General features: G+C 32.4%; 1 protein-coding gene across 1 annotated transcript in view; it reads left to right on the top strand.

Annotated features, from left to right (window-relative positions):
• LOC111048548 (structural maintenance of chromosomes protein 3) overlaps positions 1-17,527 on the top strand; it is a 120,405-nt gene that overhangs the window by 18,641 nt on the left and 84,237 nt on the right. The window contains exons 16-21 of the mRNA XM_039427297.1: positions 1,812-1,970; positions 3,458-3,669; positions 6,483-6,645; positions 7,709-7,894; positions 12,082-12,225; positions 13,307-13,522. Coding sequence (XP_039283231.1) covers positions 1,812-1,970; positions 3,458-3,669; positions 6,483-6,645; positions 7,709-7,894; positions 12,082-12,225; positions 13,307-13,522 — 1,080 coding nt within the window. The remainder of the gene's footprint in view (positions 1-1,811; positions 1,971-3,457; positions 3,670-6,482; positions 6,646-7,708; positions 7,895-12,081; positions 12,226-13,306; positions 13,523-17,527) is intronic.

Genomic DNA, 17,527 nt, shown 5'->3' with positions numbered 1-17,527 from the left:
GCTGATAATTTCTTTTGAATATTTTCTTATTTAAAACAAAATAAATCAGCTGTTTTGGAACAGCTGTTATTCAAATCCATGTTTTATTTGCAATCAGCTACAACCTATGAGTTATTAGTTCTCTCCTCATAAAACAGCAAATTTTTGTGGTGTAATGTACTACATAAGAATACATTTTATTCAACTTTAGTTTACACAGCTTACATAATTCTTTTCAGAATTGAATTTTCTACAATTTTTATTGCGAAAAATTATTTGTTTACTGGTCATTAAAGAAAGTTATTGGGCATCAAACGTAAAAGTCTGTGTTTTTCTACTTGGATTTTTTGCATATTTCAACTTTTTCCTCAAAAACTACCCACACTCCAGCTTCCAGACTAGTTTTATTCAATTTTTCAGATATTTTTCCATATGAATCCAGCATAAGTTTATTAAAAACTAGTCCTCAAACAATTCAGCATCGGTGTATTTCACCAGAGAAACTGAATTCCGGGCGAAAACTTTCACTCTGTATAGCTCGCTAATTAAGCGTTTATGGATATATGTTTATAAGAACTTTTTTTCTTATTTTTACCTCTACTATCACGTATTAAATTATCTATATAATAAGAGAGAGTAGGGTTGTGTTTGTTCGTTTATTCGCATCAAAACATGTCAACTTGTGGATTGCATACCGGAAAAACGGGAATGATTTAGATCTCCAAATTTTGAACATAGATTCTAAAAATATCAATTTCATGCACCTGGAAGCCCAAATTCAAATTTTCCTTCTAGATTTTTCATAATTACTGTTCAAACTTCATTAATAGTACATGCGATTTCATAAAAAATCTCCAAATCATATGGTCGGAATTAAAAAATATTATTATATTAAAGAACTGGATTATACACGTATACAGGTGTAAAGTTGTACGGTAGCTTATAGGGAAATTATGTTTGACGCATCATCACGTCTGAACTACTGGACTGAATATTAACTTGAAATTTTGCATATAGATTATTGCTTAACCGAGGATGGTTATAGGCCTATTTTCAATTCTTCTGGATTTCATTACGTCAAGTTTTAGAATAGACCCTTGCGAAGCACGGGTTACCTGCTAGTTATACCATAATTAAGAATCACCCTCTATATTCAAGCTAGGAGAGACCTTCCCAAAATTTAAAGTACTGAATTCAATAACATAATAATACTCTTCTTTTATTCATTTCCGATATTAAGCATAATAAAAAATATTTTAATGAACTAGTGTTGGAAATCTACTGGATAATTTTGATAACTGTTATGGACATACATTCTATTCCACTATTACATTAACATTCAATTTAAAGACCACTTTTGATGTGGAAGAAGCACTTATCCTAGCAGTGACGATTGTATCGACCTGTTTACAGTTCAACTCAGTCTGATGATGGTCAACTCCAGGTCGAAACTATTGTCACTACTAAAAGTAAGTGCTTATTAAACATGAAAATGGTTTTTCAAATTCAATTTTAACTAATTATGGTTTATTCAAAACCAAGTTACGGGCCGGACTTGACCAATCCACGCACCGTATTGTACCTAAGAAAAATCATAATTATATTATTATTATTCAAATCAGTTATAAATATGATTTTGTTATTTGTGTCCATATTCATGAAAACATCGCATCTTATCCTTACGATTTTTATTACCGATTAAAATTTCTCCAATACAGTAAAGTTTGTACTAATATTATCTAAAATTCGTATACTTTACTGTGTGCATTGCGTACGATGCGCGTTGATTTATTAATATTTATATAAACTTATTATTTTGATTGAATTTTCAGAATGCTATTTCAATGGTGAGCCGGTTGACATTCGATCCGAAATACGAACTAGCAATCAAATACATTTTTGGAAAGACTCTGATTTGTCGTAATCTCGAGACTGCTACAGATATGTCCAAAAAGTACAACCTTGATTGCATTACAGTTGAAGGAGACCAAGTAAGTGGTTTTCTTCCAATACTATGCAAATATGTTTTTCAATGTATACATTTTTGTTCGTTTCATGTTGGAAGTAGACTATATATTTCATTGCCAGTAAGATGATCATTATTTAAAATAGATTACCTTAAAATTTCTCAGTTTTAAATTACATATTAGCATATTTCAAAATGATACCGGTACATAATAATCGATTATTCTGAATAACTATTTACATAGTTATTAACGAAAATCCTAATTAAATGCTGTAAATTACCCCGAAGACTTCTGCTACTGCAAATATTGACAACAGGTTTAATAATAATTATTCATTATTTAGCATTTGAACAAATGCAGTTTCTAATTTATTTCCATCTATTTACATAGTGACTATCAATGCTACTGGCAAATTATCACTTTTCAGGAAAATGAAAAAATCAAAATACAACAGTATGTAGTAAACAAACACAAACAAATATATTAAATTACACTTACACAAGGCTATAACTATTCATAACTTAGTTACTAGACCAGTTCTAGTCGTAACTTTTACACTTTCAATTCAACTGTTTGTAAACACCAGAAATATAACATTTTTTTAAAGCGATTCTCAACAATTTACTGTATTCTAATAACCCACATAATAATGCAGTCTTCTCCACTACATCACCAGTATCTCTTCAGAATGACCTCAGTTTGTTTTTCTAATCATTGACTTTACGAGAAGCCATTAAATGAAATCCAATGAATAAAATATTCCAGAAAGACTTTGAATCTCATATTCTTTATTGATTCATGCAATAAGTACATCATCAAAAGATAGGGACAGAAAAAATAAGGTAACCTTGTGCTTTTCCTTTCCCAAATTTAGATAAGGTTACACATAGTCCGAAATAAGTTAAGTCTTGTAGTTGTTCACTTCACAAAATTTTCAGCCCTTAATTACTTTCACAAAGTAGATTTATAAGGGCTACAAATATAGGTAACAATATTTGCCAATGGAATTTAGATTCCTTTTATTATAGCTGGATGTTTAGACTTTACAGGAATAAAATTATATTATTTCTTGCCTTTATCTATTAGAAGCCTTTCTGTTAGTTAAGAAAATATGGTTAAGAAAATACTTAAATTTATCCTGCAGCAAGAATATTCAATATTTACACAGTGGCCGATTTTTAAGAAATTGATCCTCTTATGTATGTATAAATTATTATAATAACTGACTTTCTACTGTATAATTGTTTTGCTTTCTCCAAAACTTGCAATTTAAATCAAAACAAATATTAGCGGTCTGATATATGAACGTTATATTGTTATTTTGGAAGAAACTCAATTGGGTCAGAAATGGGAGAGAAAGGAAAAAATCGTGTACCATTTGGATGAAACTACTTGGACTAAAATCCTATAAAGTACCAAATAAGACGTTAGCAAATTTAAAAAGATCAATCGGTGCTTTGCGCTGTTCAGACTAATTGAATTTTTATTTTATTCCGACTTGTCTTTTATAGGTTTCATCGAAGGGCACCCTAACAGGTGGCTACTTCAAGAACATCAGGTCAAAACTCGAGATTCAAAAGAGTAGAACTGAACTGCAGTCACAGATAAAAGACGCCGAGAAGGAGTTGGTCAAACTGAGAGAGGACTTACGGAGTATTGAATCCGAAATTAACACTGTCGTCTCTGATATGCAAAAAACTGAAACAAAAAATAGCAAGGCCAAGTAAGTTCATTATTCCAAAAACATAATAAGATTATTCCAAATTCATATAATTAAGTACTGGTAATAAACATTAACCTATTTTTGGACAATTTCTATCCAAATTTGGGAAGGGAACAGTTTTGGGCTTTAAGCCTGTTGTTCCTTTCCCAATCATTCATGGTTGAGAGTGATATTGTATCTGTCAATGTATAAATGAATATAATTTTTTTTTCATTGGTATCATACCCAGTTAATTTAATTTTGTTAAACGGATTGATTGATATAGCTATTCAACTATTTTGTGCGTAAAAAGAGATCATGATACTCCAACAAAATCGTTACCAGGTTATTCGACCTCGATATGATGTGTGTTAGTGTGAGAATTTCCAAGTTGCACTGTTTCCAATTTGTCAGATTCTGTTGAAGTTCAATCTATTTGTATTCAGGCTAAAAATCATATGCGTAGCTAATAATCCAACTAGTTTCGTTATTGAGCTCCTTCTAATGATTGAAAAGTTATATACTTTTTCTTATCTTATAGAAAAATATTTATTCAAGATTTTTTCAAGTATTAGGTACAGAGTTAGAATAATAACTTATAGCTCGCAACTGATGGAGGAGAAAACATAAAACTCGATGTTTAGTTTCAAAGTTTAATTTGAAATTGAAGCTCAATAACAAGTTTAATAAATCAAAGTATGAATCAAAGTTTAATTCCAAAGAATACATATACAATAATTGTATTGCACAGCCAATTGATTATTGGTAAATTTTTATTCGAATACCCTTTTTAATTGTTTCTCAACAATATGTTGAGTGACTTAAGACCACTACTGCATTACACAGCTGGTCTTAACAAAAAAACAAATTAAAATCTACTGTATTTTTATTTTTAAGTTTATGGTACAGTAACCGATTTTTGATTGGCCGTTCTGAAGTGCATTCTGCGGGCTTTTTCACGTGTTAATGATGGAAAAATGTAACCACAGATTTTTGCGGGGAACGATAATTATAGATTGTCATGCTTTTATGAGTATGTTGCTTGAAACTGAAAAACGAAGTGAATGATGCTTCCAAGTAGTAATTAATACCATAACATGTCCATATAGTACAATATATTGACAAACATATTGTAAATGTTATTTTGATTTGGACAACTGAGCTTCCGATACAGGAATTAAATCAGGATATGATATTGAAAGAACAATTGCGAATTATACTGCTTCGTAATAATTTTTGCATATATGATAACTTTTGGAAACAATGTAGTATAATAATAATAGTATCGAGTGACCTGGCTGGCTCAGGTCTGGTGCCAGTTTTCCGGTCGCAGCTGATCAATTTCAGGGCCTATAACATGACCTAACGACTGCATTTTAGGCAGCAGGACCGACGGCTTAACGTGTCCATCCGAAACACGGGAGTGGCCCAAGAAAAATATCTTGCCCGAGCTGGGATCTGGATGTAGTGAAGTGATACAATCAATGTAGTGAATCCATAGATGGCATATCTCTGGTCCTTCAGAAGAAGAGATGATAAGTTTGTATTCATACTGTCTATGCAATCTGCAATATCGTCAATATACGAGTGGTAATAGATTATGATAATAAGGTCATCTGCGAAGAGGTGCAATAAATCGTTTTGGAAGACAAATAGTGCATTATTTATGAATATTAAAAAAAAACAATGGCCCCAGGACGGACTGTGGTACACCCCGTGACACTGGAGACCATGCTGACATATTCCTCACATCATCAATAACAGCTTGAAAGCAACCTAATAATTATGTATGATGAGAACCAGGCAACAAATTAATAAGAGAAGTGACATTTATGCTTGAGTTTAAGAGAAATTGATGTGAGACATTGTCAAACGCTTTTCTGAAATCGAACTGCACAAGGAATGTACCCTGCCGTTTGTCCATGGCCGATCGTTGGGGCCAAATCCTGATTGATACTTAGAGAAGAAACTGAATTCGCATTGATGAAAATTAACTTGTGTACTATTCTCTTCAAAGCTTTGTAAACAACACAAAATATGAATCGCTCTCCAGTCATCAGGTTCAGCAGGATTGCGGTTTTTGCGGATGGGTCCAAGAATGGAATTTTTACATAATTCAGGGAACACACTGTTACTGTTTTAAAGAAACGTTACCTAGAAATATGAGTCAATGAGAGAAGAATATTGGGGAGAAGGATAGTGTTACCATCAATGCCTTTTGAGTTTTTGCAGACAATATTGTGTGGGAGATAGTAGATGTTCTTCCTTCGAATATCTCTCCATTAAAGAAATTAAATATATTTTTGGGTGGAAAGTGGCTGAATTGGGAAACGGGTTGTTTCCTTATAGTAGCACTAAACTATTGGGAGCAGATTGGGTCAAGTTTATAGTGAATAAATGGCATATGCAGACAGACGGATGTCTGCAATATCCACACAAACACCTTGGGAGGGATTTTCCTTCATCTATCTGTTGTGCGTTCGCCTTTATGTATACATGTCATTGATGAATAGATAAATATTCAGATGAACTGCATTGTACCCTACTCTGCTAAAGCTTGCAATATTAACTGATAGTAAAATAATTTATTTTCTCAAAACGTATATTCAGGGCTACTTAATATTCTTATTTGTAAAATAACACCATAGTACCCTTTTTGAGATGTTTTAATATAAAATAACAATTTAAAAGCACAAAAAAGTTTTTAATTAGTTATTTTATATTGAAAATTTCTCAAAAAGGGTACTATGGTGTTATTTATTTCACAAATAAAATAAATAATTTATATTTGACTTTGAATTAGTTGTTGGTTGATGGCTGAATTGTGTTTACAGAGGCTACTTTGACAAGCTGAAGGCAGACATCAGGCTGATGAAAGAAGAGCTGCTGGGCATTGAGAGGTACCGAACACCCAAAGAGCGATCACTGGCTCAGTGCATCAGCAACCTTGAAGCCATGCAGACAACGCGAGCCGGTCTAGAAGCTGAATTGCATCAGGCAAGTTATCTAGCTAGCATAGACAAAAGATATCCCATGGTATAGGGCGTTTCTGTTTCGAATTTCACTGTATTTCAAGCCGATAGTTGTCGACTATTGTTGATTATATCTGTCTTGAACGGATGAGAGTGTATGAACGGCACAATATGAGAGACTACCAGCATCACATAGAACTACGTGGACTATCGGCTTGAACAAACAATGACATTTGGAACATAAACGCCATATAACTATAAAGCATCTTCTATTTGGCTTTAGTTGAGATGAAGTTAGCTATGGCACTAGATATCCATATTAAACGAAATTGATAATGGTGTAGCAACCGAAACTAGTATCTCAATTAATAAGTAGTAGTGATAATTTTAGTTGAATTATTTAATATTCATACAGTGATAAAAATTAAAGTATTGAATTAATATTTAATATTGATTTTCATGAGTCATTCCCGGAACGATCATCATTGTCTGATTCACTGTATACAAAATAAAGAATAATAGACCAATTTTGAGTTTTGGAACAAGCACTAATAAATAAATTCATGAATTCAGATGTTATTCAAAAGTATCAATAGTAATCTATTCATAATCAAAAATAAATACTAGGCAAATAAGATCGATGTTTGCTCATAGAACGCATGTGAAACGTGTTCGATAAGTTTAGAATTATAGTTGGTGAGAGGTTAGGGAAAGCTCAAGGTTAGGCTAGGTTTTTGTTTTTATATTTCAATATGTTTATTCATAATTATTTGATCATTTTAAAATTTATAATCAGGAATTTTGCTTGTAATTGGCTAAACGCCCATATGGAGCACTAACTAAATTTCACTATAAAAGTGAATTTCTATATTTCTAATGGATACTCATTTATTAGTTGAAAATTTTGCTATCCCTAATATTTGTATAATGATACGAAAAACATAAGCTAGAATATTGACAGTTAAACTAATTTAAATTAGTTAATTTAAACTAAGTTTTAATTTAAACTAGTTAATTTATTTTAAATTTCCTCAATAATTATTTTTTATAATGTATTGAATATTAAATATTTGTTCCCATTTTCACAGGATCTTCTATCACAACTGTCAGTGGTCGATCAATTAGAAATGGATAAACTGAATGATGACATCAAAAGACTCACTCATGAGAACAAATCTGCATTCTCTACAAGAATGAATCTGGAAGCAGCGAAAAATAAATTGGAAAATCTTCTCATCAACAATTTAATTCGAAGGAAGGATGAGCTAATTCAGGTATTTTTTGATGCTCGTAGGTTGCAGGTTAGATGGTACTTGAAACACTGATCTGCGACAATGCATGGAGCAAGGTCCATTTTTGGAATAGTTAGTTGTTCGTATACTCAGCTGAACAAGAAAAATAATATCACGTACGAGTCGTGTGGAGTAATTCCTAAAATTTACGCACCAGCTACGCAATAAATTCTATTCAAGTATAAAATAATATATTTAAGTATTGTCACAACACATTTCATAAGCGGGCTGGCATAGCTCGAATTGTCAGATAGCGAGCATTAATTTTGATAAGATAAGGTGCTAGCCAGCTACTCACGCAGCTTTAATAGAATAAATATTTCATTTCAATTCTGTGTTATTATAAATGTAATAATGTCTTCTGTCGAGTTATATTTTTAATTATTTTTATATCCTCTCTCGGAAAGATGTTCTCTGAATTATGCCTCTAGCTCTATGCCTATTTGGTTTTGCGGAGATTATACGTTTCTGTCTTTTGAAATTGAGGGTGCTTACCCCCCACCTCCATAACTTTGGGGAAGTATTGGCCTACGGCCTTATCTGTTGTTGTAATGGGACTCTCTCCCGGCAACTTAGAAGGAGCTCGCCCTGTTTTTCGTTCACTCGCTCGCAATCGGTTGGAGTGAGCGGTTGATTGAAGTGAATAAACGGTTTAGTGCGTATGCGTGTGAAAGGCTGACGGACAAAAGACTGATGCTCTGCCGGAGAATTGCTGTCCGGGGACAAAAGCTTAAAAAAAACCGGTGAGCCCATTCCAATTTGTCAAATTAAGTTTCAAAGGACCCTTAGGTCGGAGTCAGTTTCCACTGTATAAAATATCCAAATATAAAATATCTAAGTATAAAATAACTAAGTATATCATTTCTATCAATGAAATGAAACAAGTACCAATGAAACTTGTAATTGAAGTACCAATTTGCTCTCTTTTTCAACTTGTTTCAATTCTGATGTGCACGAATGTATCACTGTACTCCAAGTTGCCTACAATACTCTAATCATTCTAACCATTTTGATTATTTAGTGTATTCAAAACTTTCTGAATCGATGTCAAAAGGAGGCACGAATAACTAGAGCTTTTTCACATCCTTGGAAAACAGTTGGCATAAATAAACGGAAAATAGATGTTATTTTTTGCTTGTCATCCGATCCAGCATGCGGAAAGTAAATGTAGCTAGGAATAACTCATTTTGCGTTTTATTATTAAATATAATTAGTGAGCCCCCTCGATCTGTATAATGTTTCAAAGAATACATGTTGAAAATTTGAATTTGATAAAACCAATCACAAGTAATCGTCGAACATACAAACCCTCTAACGGATAATGTTTCGACACAATGACTCTGATCATCAGTAGGAAATCGCTACGTTCAATTAAAAATACCGCTACCAATAGATTTTAGTCCAATAATTGACCGAGCGAAGTGAGGTCTAAGATTCAAGTCGACGGTTTGGCATTTCTCTTGAAGAAATGGGATCTATAAGTTCTGGACTCACAGTGTCCAGGACTGAAATTCGGGTCTAAATCGACTTTCTTAGTCACGATTTTATCTTCTAAACTCCGGAGTCTATAAAGTTCTCGACTTATTTGAGTCCAGGACTTTAATGTAGTAAACATGAGGGAAATTTACATTATTTTGCTGTTATATTGTTGGCATTATAGCAAAATGAAAACAGCTGATTGCAGCGGGATAATTCAAATGAGCATGCTCTACAAACTATTTTGTGAAAATACGTTTCGATTTCTTTGTAGGCCTATCCAAAGCAAAACCTAACCTTTTGAAAGAAGAATGAATAAACATTTTATTTTACTTTATGCTATTATTGATCATTGATCCTAACCAGTGATTTTGGAATAAAAATTTCATCAGGCTATTGAGTTTGAAAACGTATTTGTTTTGAAAAATAAAACTGGAATAATAATTTATTATTGTTGTATTAAATGTTGAATATGACATTGATTAATAACATTCAGATTGGAATATAAATTCCATGCCAATCCTTGTATTATTTTTCTTGACCATTTAGGTTATGTCACATTCGTAAAATAAGGTTAGTTTTTACGCATAATTCTGATACAATTTTATTGCGAAAACAATAAACTGTAATGTGTTTGCTCAGTTAAGTCTAGAACTTAAATTTAAACCCTACCCCAGTCGAGGGTTTAAAATTACGCTGTTTTAAGTTCTGGACTTAACGATTTTTAATAAATACTCGACTCGGAAAGAGGCGAGAATCTAATTCAAGTCCTGGACTTATAAGCCCTCCACTCAGAAAGCGAAATTATAAATTCCAGGGTCTAACGTGATTTCTAAACTCCAGAGTCTAATTAAGTCCTCAACTACGTTAACGCTCTGACTCAGAAAGCCAATTTTCTGACTCCAGAGTTTAAAGCCAGTTAAAGTCTAGAACTTAGCCAAATCCTGAGCTCGGAAACCGGCCCTTAATGTTTGAATGTTTATATGTTGCGTTTTTACGGCGAAACGCGGTAATAGATTTTTATGAAATTTGACAGGTATGTTCCTTTTTTAATTGCGCGTCGACGTATATACAAGGTTTTTGGAAATTTTGCATTTCAAGGATAATATAGAAGGAAAAAGGAGCCTCCTTCATTCGCCAATATTAGAGTAAATATCAGACTATAGAATTATTCATCATAAATCAGCTGTCTAGTGGACTATAATACTACCCGTTCAAAAACATCGGACATATTCAAAATGTGTCAGCCCTACCTGATAACAGCGCTCACACTCACATTCCGGGACGACACGTCACGTTACGATAGGACAGAAAGCTCTATGTTTATTTAGGATTTTTTCTAGACATTTTAAATTCATAAATTATTTATTAATTTTTGAGAAAACATAACATAACAGCAGGTAAATATAATTTACTGAGCGCGAGGTCTACTGTTCACAGAACTACTAGTATATTATTTGGATACATGAGAGAAGTCCAGAACCAATCTCTTCATGCAAAATTTCCTTGTGCTAGATACAGAGTGGCCCAAAAACCTCGTATTTTCTGTTCATTTTCCAGTTTTCAGCTATTTCTGCCAAATCCAGTATCGAACAGAAAAATTTGCTCACACCTTTTTTTTAGATAATAAAATTCTGAGTAAAATGAGATCACTCGGAATTGTCTATGTCCAATTAGTACTGAGTTATGATTTTTCAAAAATGAGTAAAATTTAAAGAAAAAATCAATTCTGATAAATTTTAGTTTTTGATCAACAATATCTTCCAATTGTTACCATTTAGATGTATAATTCAAAATCCCTCTTGGCGTATTTTTGTGCTCTTCAATTTGAGATCAGGTAGAGCGCTCTATCTCAAATAGATTTCCAGGTACACCTGACAACAATGCTCCTTGTATTGTGACAAACACCTGATTTTTAGCTTCAACCATTATCATTATTATCTATATTGTCCTCACAGTGATATTTTGCACAATGATATAAGTTCATGAGATTATGTTCTATGAGAATCACCCGTTAGATGATGCACTTAATTTCAGTATTTCCTAGTGGAGAGGCCCGCTTAAGGACACCTCAAGGATAAAAATTTCAAACACTTATAACTTTTGACACAATGCTCAGATTTCATCTTACCACACTTCATTCTTCTTTTCGGCTCGTCAAGGCGGTCCTAAATCATGCATCATTAGTCAAATTTGGTCGAAAAATGGAAAATTTATTGCTGAGTGTACTTAAGCCCATATTCCAATGCACAAAAAATGGCCAAATTTTGAATAGTTATTACTGAATTTGGCATAAATAGCTGAAAACTGGAAAATAAACCGAAAATACGAGGTTTTTGGGCCACTCTGTATCTAGCACAAGGAAATTTTGCGTGAAGAGATTGGTTCTGGACTTCTCTCATGTATCCAAATAATATATTAGAAAATCAGAACTACAATATAAATTGCAAGCACCAATGTATATAGTGACTGGACTACATTATTAGTTGTAATTTCAATTCCAATTAACGAGTTTGTCTCTTTAAATCGTAGCCTATTATTAATGCTCTGAATCTGCATAAAAGTTTTTGTTTGAATTATTTATATGATTACAATTATATAATTTGTATGAGTTGTTTATCAATTCATTGTTTAACATGGAATAAGAATAAATAGTTAGAATAAAAATAATTGGTTGCCTTTTTGTTTGCCAGGCTCTGCAAGAAATATCAGTAGAAGAAAGGAAACGCACTCTCGATAACAGTAATTTGGAATTGCAGGGTATTGAAAAGAGAATCGAACAAGTGAACAAGGATTTTAAAGCAGTTGATAAGAAAGTCCACGAAGCAGTCAAACGCGTAAGAGATTATTTATTTTAATCCATGCTAATGCTATTGTATCAGATTCAATCATTTGTTACTATGACATAATATTTGAATCGTTTCGATTGATTTTATGGGGTCAGCCGCACACCGATAGTGATATCTACTTGATTTCTTGATCTTGGTTGGGAATTAGTTGTTTTTCAATAATAATAATAATTTCTCCGATTGCCAATGAATTGCAACCAGAGGAGTTTATTGACAAAACAAAATATATACTAATCATTAAAAATGTACATACAAAAGTTGCTAATAATAAAATTAGTCCTAATTATGATACCACACTATAATACTACGTGTCGTGGTATTATTTTCACGTTTTCACATAAATATTATAGAAAATTATTGAATCGTATTTATTTGCAATAACTTGATACGCAAACAGCAAATTTCACCAATTCTTCATTCTAACTTTGGTTGCAGGAGCCTTTCAACATCTTTAATTCGGTTTTTTTTTCAATTTGAAAAAATCAAGCTTGCAATTTGTTGAAAGAAGCTAAAGTTGAAATTGTTTACTACATAAATCAAAGAGGATAAGCTGCAACTTAATTTTAAATAGAAAGACTAAGAAATTGTCAAAAACCACAGATTTTATTAACATTTAGAAAGACGGTTTCGGTTGTTACACCATTGTTAATCTCTGATAAACAGAGGTTAGTTATCAGAGATTGACAATGGTGTAACAACCGAAACCGGTCTTTCTAAATTTTAATAAAATCGGTGATTTTATCTGTGATGAACAGAGATTAGATAGTTTATCAGAGATTGACAATGGTGTAACAACCGAAACCGGTCTTTCTAAATTTTAATAAAATCTGTGGTTTTTGAAAGTTTTTTAGTCTTTCTATTTAATATGAATAATTATTACAATATAAACTTCTCAACTACACAAAAATGCAACTTAGTTCCTGTACCAAAAATATTTTCTGTATAATTATATTGAAAAATCTCACAGAATGTTTGGTCAAAATGTCACAATTACCATGCAACGTGTTTTGTATTCAGCTGAATCTATATATATTACTCTATCTTTTTGTATTAATTTTCCAACTTTCAGCAAAGGGCCGAGCAGGAAGAAGTGGAAAGGTACAAGACAAAGGAGAAAGAAGCTCAAGAAAAGCTTGATGCTGATTCGAAAGATTTGTCAAAAGTGTCATCAAAACAGGCAATGTTGAGACAGAAGATAGAGGACAGCACTACCAAGATCAATGAACTTGGCTCGATGCCCGCCGTCGATATGGTCAACAAATATATGGCTTATTCTTCAAAGAATGTGAGTCTATGTTTTTTAATGAGCTGTATTTTGCTTCAAAACTAAGTTTCTCACAATATACATGATTTCAGATCTAGACTTGTATAATGAGTTAGACTGCTTTAAAATACAGTTATTGACTAATAGTTTTTTTTTTTTTTTTTTTTAGATTACGTCCTAAAGACTCCAGTCATGGAGTATAAGACAAGTCATGTTATTACATAATAATTCTAACACTAAGTAGTTCAACCTAGTTTAGGTTTGAAAGGAATTCTTGTACACTATAAAAAGCTCTATCAACTAAATATTTTTTCATTTGTTTTTTGAAAATCTTCAAATCATCATTACTTTTCAAGATTTGAGGTAGCTTGTTATAAAATTTCCTACCAATATAATCTGGTTTTTGTTCAAATAACCTACTATTGTGACCCATTATATGATAATCTGCTCTGTTTCGCGTATTATACTCATGAACATCTGAATTCTGGATCACACCACTCGTTTTCACATGCATTACAACTTCATATACATACAAAGATGGCACAGTTAATAGACCAAGCTTTTTAAATAAAGGCCTACAAGAGTCTAACCTATTCACTTTCTCTATACATCTGAGTGCCTTCTTTTGAATCTTAAACACTCTGTCCATATTTTGTTGAGATGAATTACCCCATACTAAAATAGCATACCTAATATGAGATAGTATAAGTCCATGGTAAGCAGTTAACAGTAGTTTTTTATCATTCAGCCTAGCAAGCTGCCGCAGGACAAATACCCCAGATGATATCTTATTACATATCCTCTCAATGTAAGGATGCCATGTTAATTTCCTGTCCAATAAAATTCCCAAGAATGCTACTTTCTCTTCTTGGTCTAATTCATTTTCCTCTACAAACACATTTATTTCTCTATCCTCTACTGAATTATATTTACTTTTGAATTGTAGGAATTGACATTTCTTACTATTTATTGTTAATTGCCTTTGCTTCAAGAATTGGACAATTGACTGTACTCCAGTAAAAGCATTTATTTCTAGACTATCTAATAAATAATTGTTAAAGATAAGCGATGTGTCATCAGCAAACAACAGAGCTCTGTGATCTTTTAACTCTTTTGGTAATTGGTTCACATACAACAGAAACAGTAAGGGACCCAGAATTGAGCCTTGAGGTACTCCAGCCTGGACCTCCAGTTTTTGAGATTTAATTTTTACTATTTCATTCCCATCCACCTTGGTAAGCTCAACACACTGGTTTCTACCTATGAGATATGATTCAAACCATTTTAGTTCTATACCATTCACACCTACAGTTTTTAGTATTTCCAATAATATTCTATGGTTCACACAATCAAAAGCTTTGGATAAATCAAGAAATATTGCGGCTGCCTTCTCACCTGAATCTATTATATCTATTAGTCTTTCAACAAGGGATACTATTGCAGTCTTAGTAGATTTCCCTTTCTGGAACCCATGCTGTTCATCACATATGAAATTAATTTCTTCCAGGTGCATCAATAACCTATTTAAAACTACTCTTTCAAAAATTTTACTTATTACATTTAGAATACTAATGGGTCTATAATTTTCAACTCTTTCAGAATCACCGCTCTTGAAAATTGGCAAAATTTTTCCTTGTTTCAGATCATCAGGAAAATACCCTGCTCTAGTGAAGTATTAAGGAGATGCAATAAAGGGTCCAGTAATTCATTTTCACATTCTTTTAAAATTTTGCTTGAGACCCCATCCAATCCTACTGTTTTTTTGTTATTCAAATTTTTTATTATTCTTGACAACTCATCTCTTGATAATGGATGAAATTTAAATACCTTTTCAATTGGCTCAGCATTTAATGTAGTTGTATTATAAGTATTAGTGTTCAGTGACTTTTGGAGATTATATGCAACCTGTTGATAATATTTATTGAAAAAGTTACAAATGTCTATACTATCATCCATATAATTTCCATGTTCATCGATTATCCTAGGGACATTAGTAACTGTATCTTTTGAGCTGCTCTCCTATTTCTATTAATTACCTCCCAAACAGCAGAGTTAAAATTGGTACTAGTTGTTAATATTTCAGCTGTTTTCTTACACTTAGCTTTCCTCACTTCTTTTGCATAGTTTTTCTTTAGACATTTGTATTTGACTTCACTCGGAACATCCCTCACTAATTTAAATTCCTCATAAGCTTCCCTAACAATATTTCTTTGAGTAAGAATATCTTCAGTTATCCATTCATCTACTTTGTTTAATTTACTTTTTACTTTGACTTTTTTTATCGGACAGCATACACTAATGTGAAATCTTAGAGTATCAATGAATTGCTTATATTTGTAATTTAGGTTACAACTGTTATAAACACTACTCCAATTTTCTTGAAGCAGTTCCTGCTTCAAACAATTTATATTTCCTAGCTCATATTGCTGAATTTCTTTCACAAAAGTTTTTTTTCTGCTTGGATTCTGGCCCTGCAACTTAACATCTAAAATTTGATAGTTATGATCTGATAGATCTGAGCTACCTAACCTGACATTACAACCTTCTATATTTGTGAGGATATTATCAATAATTGTCTGTGAAGTTCGAGTTACTCTTGTATATTCGTGGACCTTAATTTCTAAATTATTCATATTAATAATATCTCTAATATCCTCTGTCATTTTATCCTGCCTGGCAAAATCGGTATTGAAATCTCCTACTACTATAACATTTGTGAAACGAGCGGTTGTAATTTCCAAAAGTGTATGGAGCAGCTCACAAAATTTTTGCCAGTCTCCATTTGGTGACCTATAGATACCTAACACTGCTACCTCAAATCGATCATCAATTTTTAACCTTAGTCCCGTCACCTCTAAATCCATCTCAACAGAAAATCTCTTAACAAAATCCAGTTCATAAGTTGGGTATGTTTAGCATTGCTAGTGAATATACATACACCACCACTTCTATGAGCTATTCTACAAAATTCTGATCTCAGTGAATAGCCTGGAATCCTAACTTGATTTATTTCCTTTATTTTTAAGCCATGCTCTGTGAAAATAACAATGAGAAATACTTCTAATCTGTCAATTTTGTTGCGAAGATACTGAATATTTTGATGATAAATACTAAAAACCTTACCATCTTGTGCTACTCTATCTCTAGCATTTGTAGCTATTTCCCTTTCCCTGTTTTGAGCCAATTTACTAAAAAATCGTTATTTGTTTTTTTGACTGTTTTTAAACCAGAGGATTGCAAACGGCTTTCAATCAGCTCTGCCAATCTATTACAAAAGATTACTTTGCCAGATCGATTTAGATGCAACCCATGATTAGTGAAGTTATGTCTTTTCAGCCTTTCATTTAGAAAACAAATCCCCAGTTGTTTAGAATTCTTATTTTTTAGGCTGTTGATTGTATTATGGATTGATTTGTTTGTCGAATTGATTGCTTCATTTAATTCTGGCCTATCAAACCTATTAGGAATAGTACTTATTATTAAGTTTGTTTTTTTGCTGAGTGGCACAATTTCCTTGATTTTTTCTGTTACTTGAGGAAGATGATTCAAGTTAGGTTCATTTATATTATTTGAGCCACCCAGTACAATTAGATAGTCATTTTCATCAAAGTCTTTAGTTTGTTCCCTAGCTGACTCTACAACTGCATTAATTGATGCACTTGGCTTGAAAAAACATTGGACATCAAATTTATTTTTTAATCTTTTATCAAGGAGATCACTGCAATCACGTCCATGACTGGACGTCAGTAGCAGAACTCTCCCTTTCCTATCTTTATTTCCCTCAGCTATATTTTTGGTTGCTGTCTTCAAAACCTCACTGTACGTTTTATTTCGACCATTTTCAGAGCATTTCCCATCATTTAGGTTAGATTCTATTTTTTTGCATTTGGACGGAGGTTCTATCATACATTTAGTATTATCAAATTTAGATTTTAGTTTCTTTATTTCCTCCGACATTAGACTACATTGATTTTTTAGATTTAGTATTTCTTTTTTATGGTCTTCATCTTGTAATTTTATAATCAG

This window comes from Nilaparvata lugens, chromosome 4 (assembly GCF_014356525.2).
Source record: "Nilaparvata lugens isolate BPH chromosome 4, ASM1435652v1, whole genome shotgun sequence".
Taxonomy (NCBI): Eukaryota; Metazoa; Arthropoda; class Insecta; order Hemiptera; family Delphacidae; genus Nilaparvata; species Nilaparvata lugens.
Note: the sequence above shows the minus strand (reverse complement) of the source record. Positions and strands in the feature narration are given on the sequence as shown.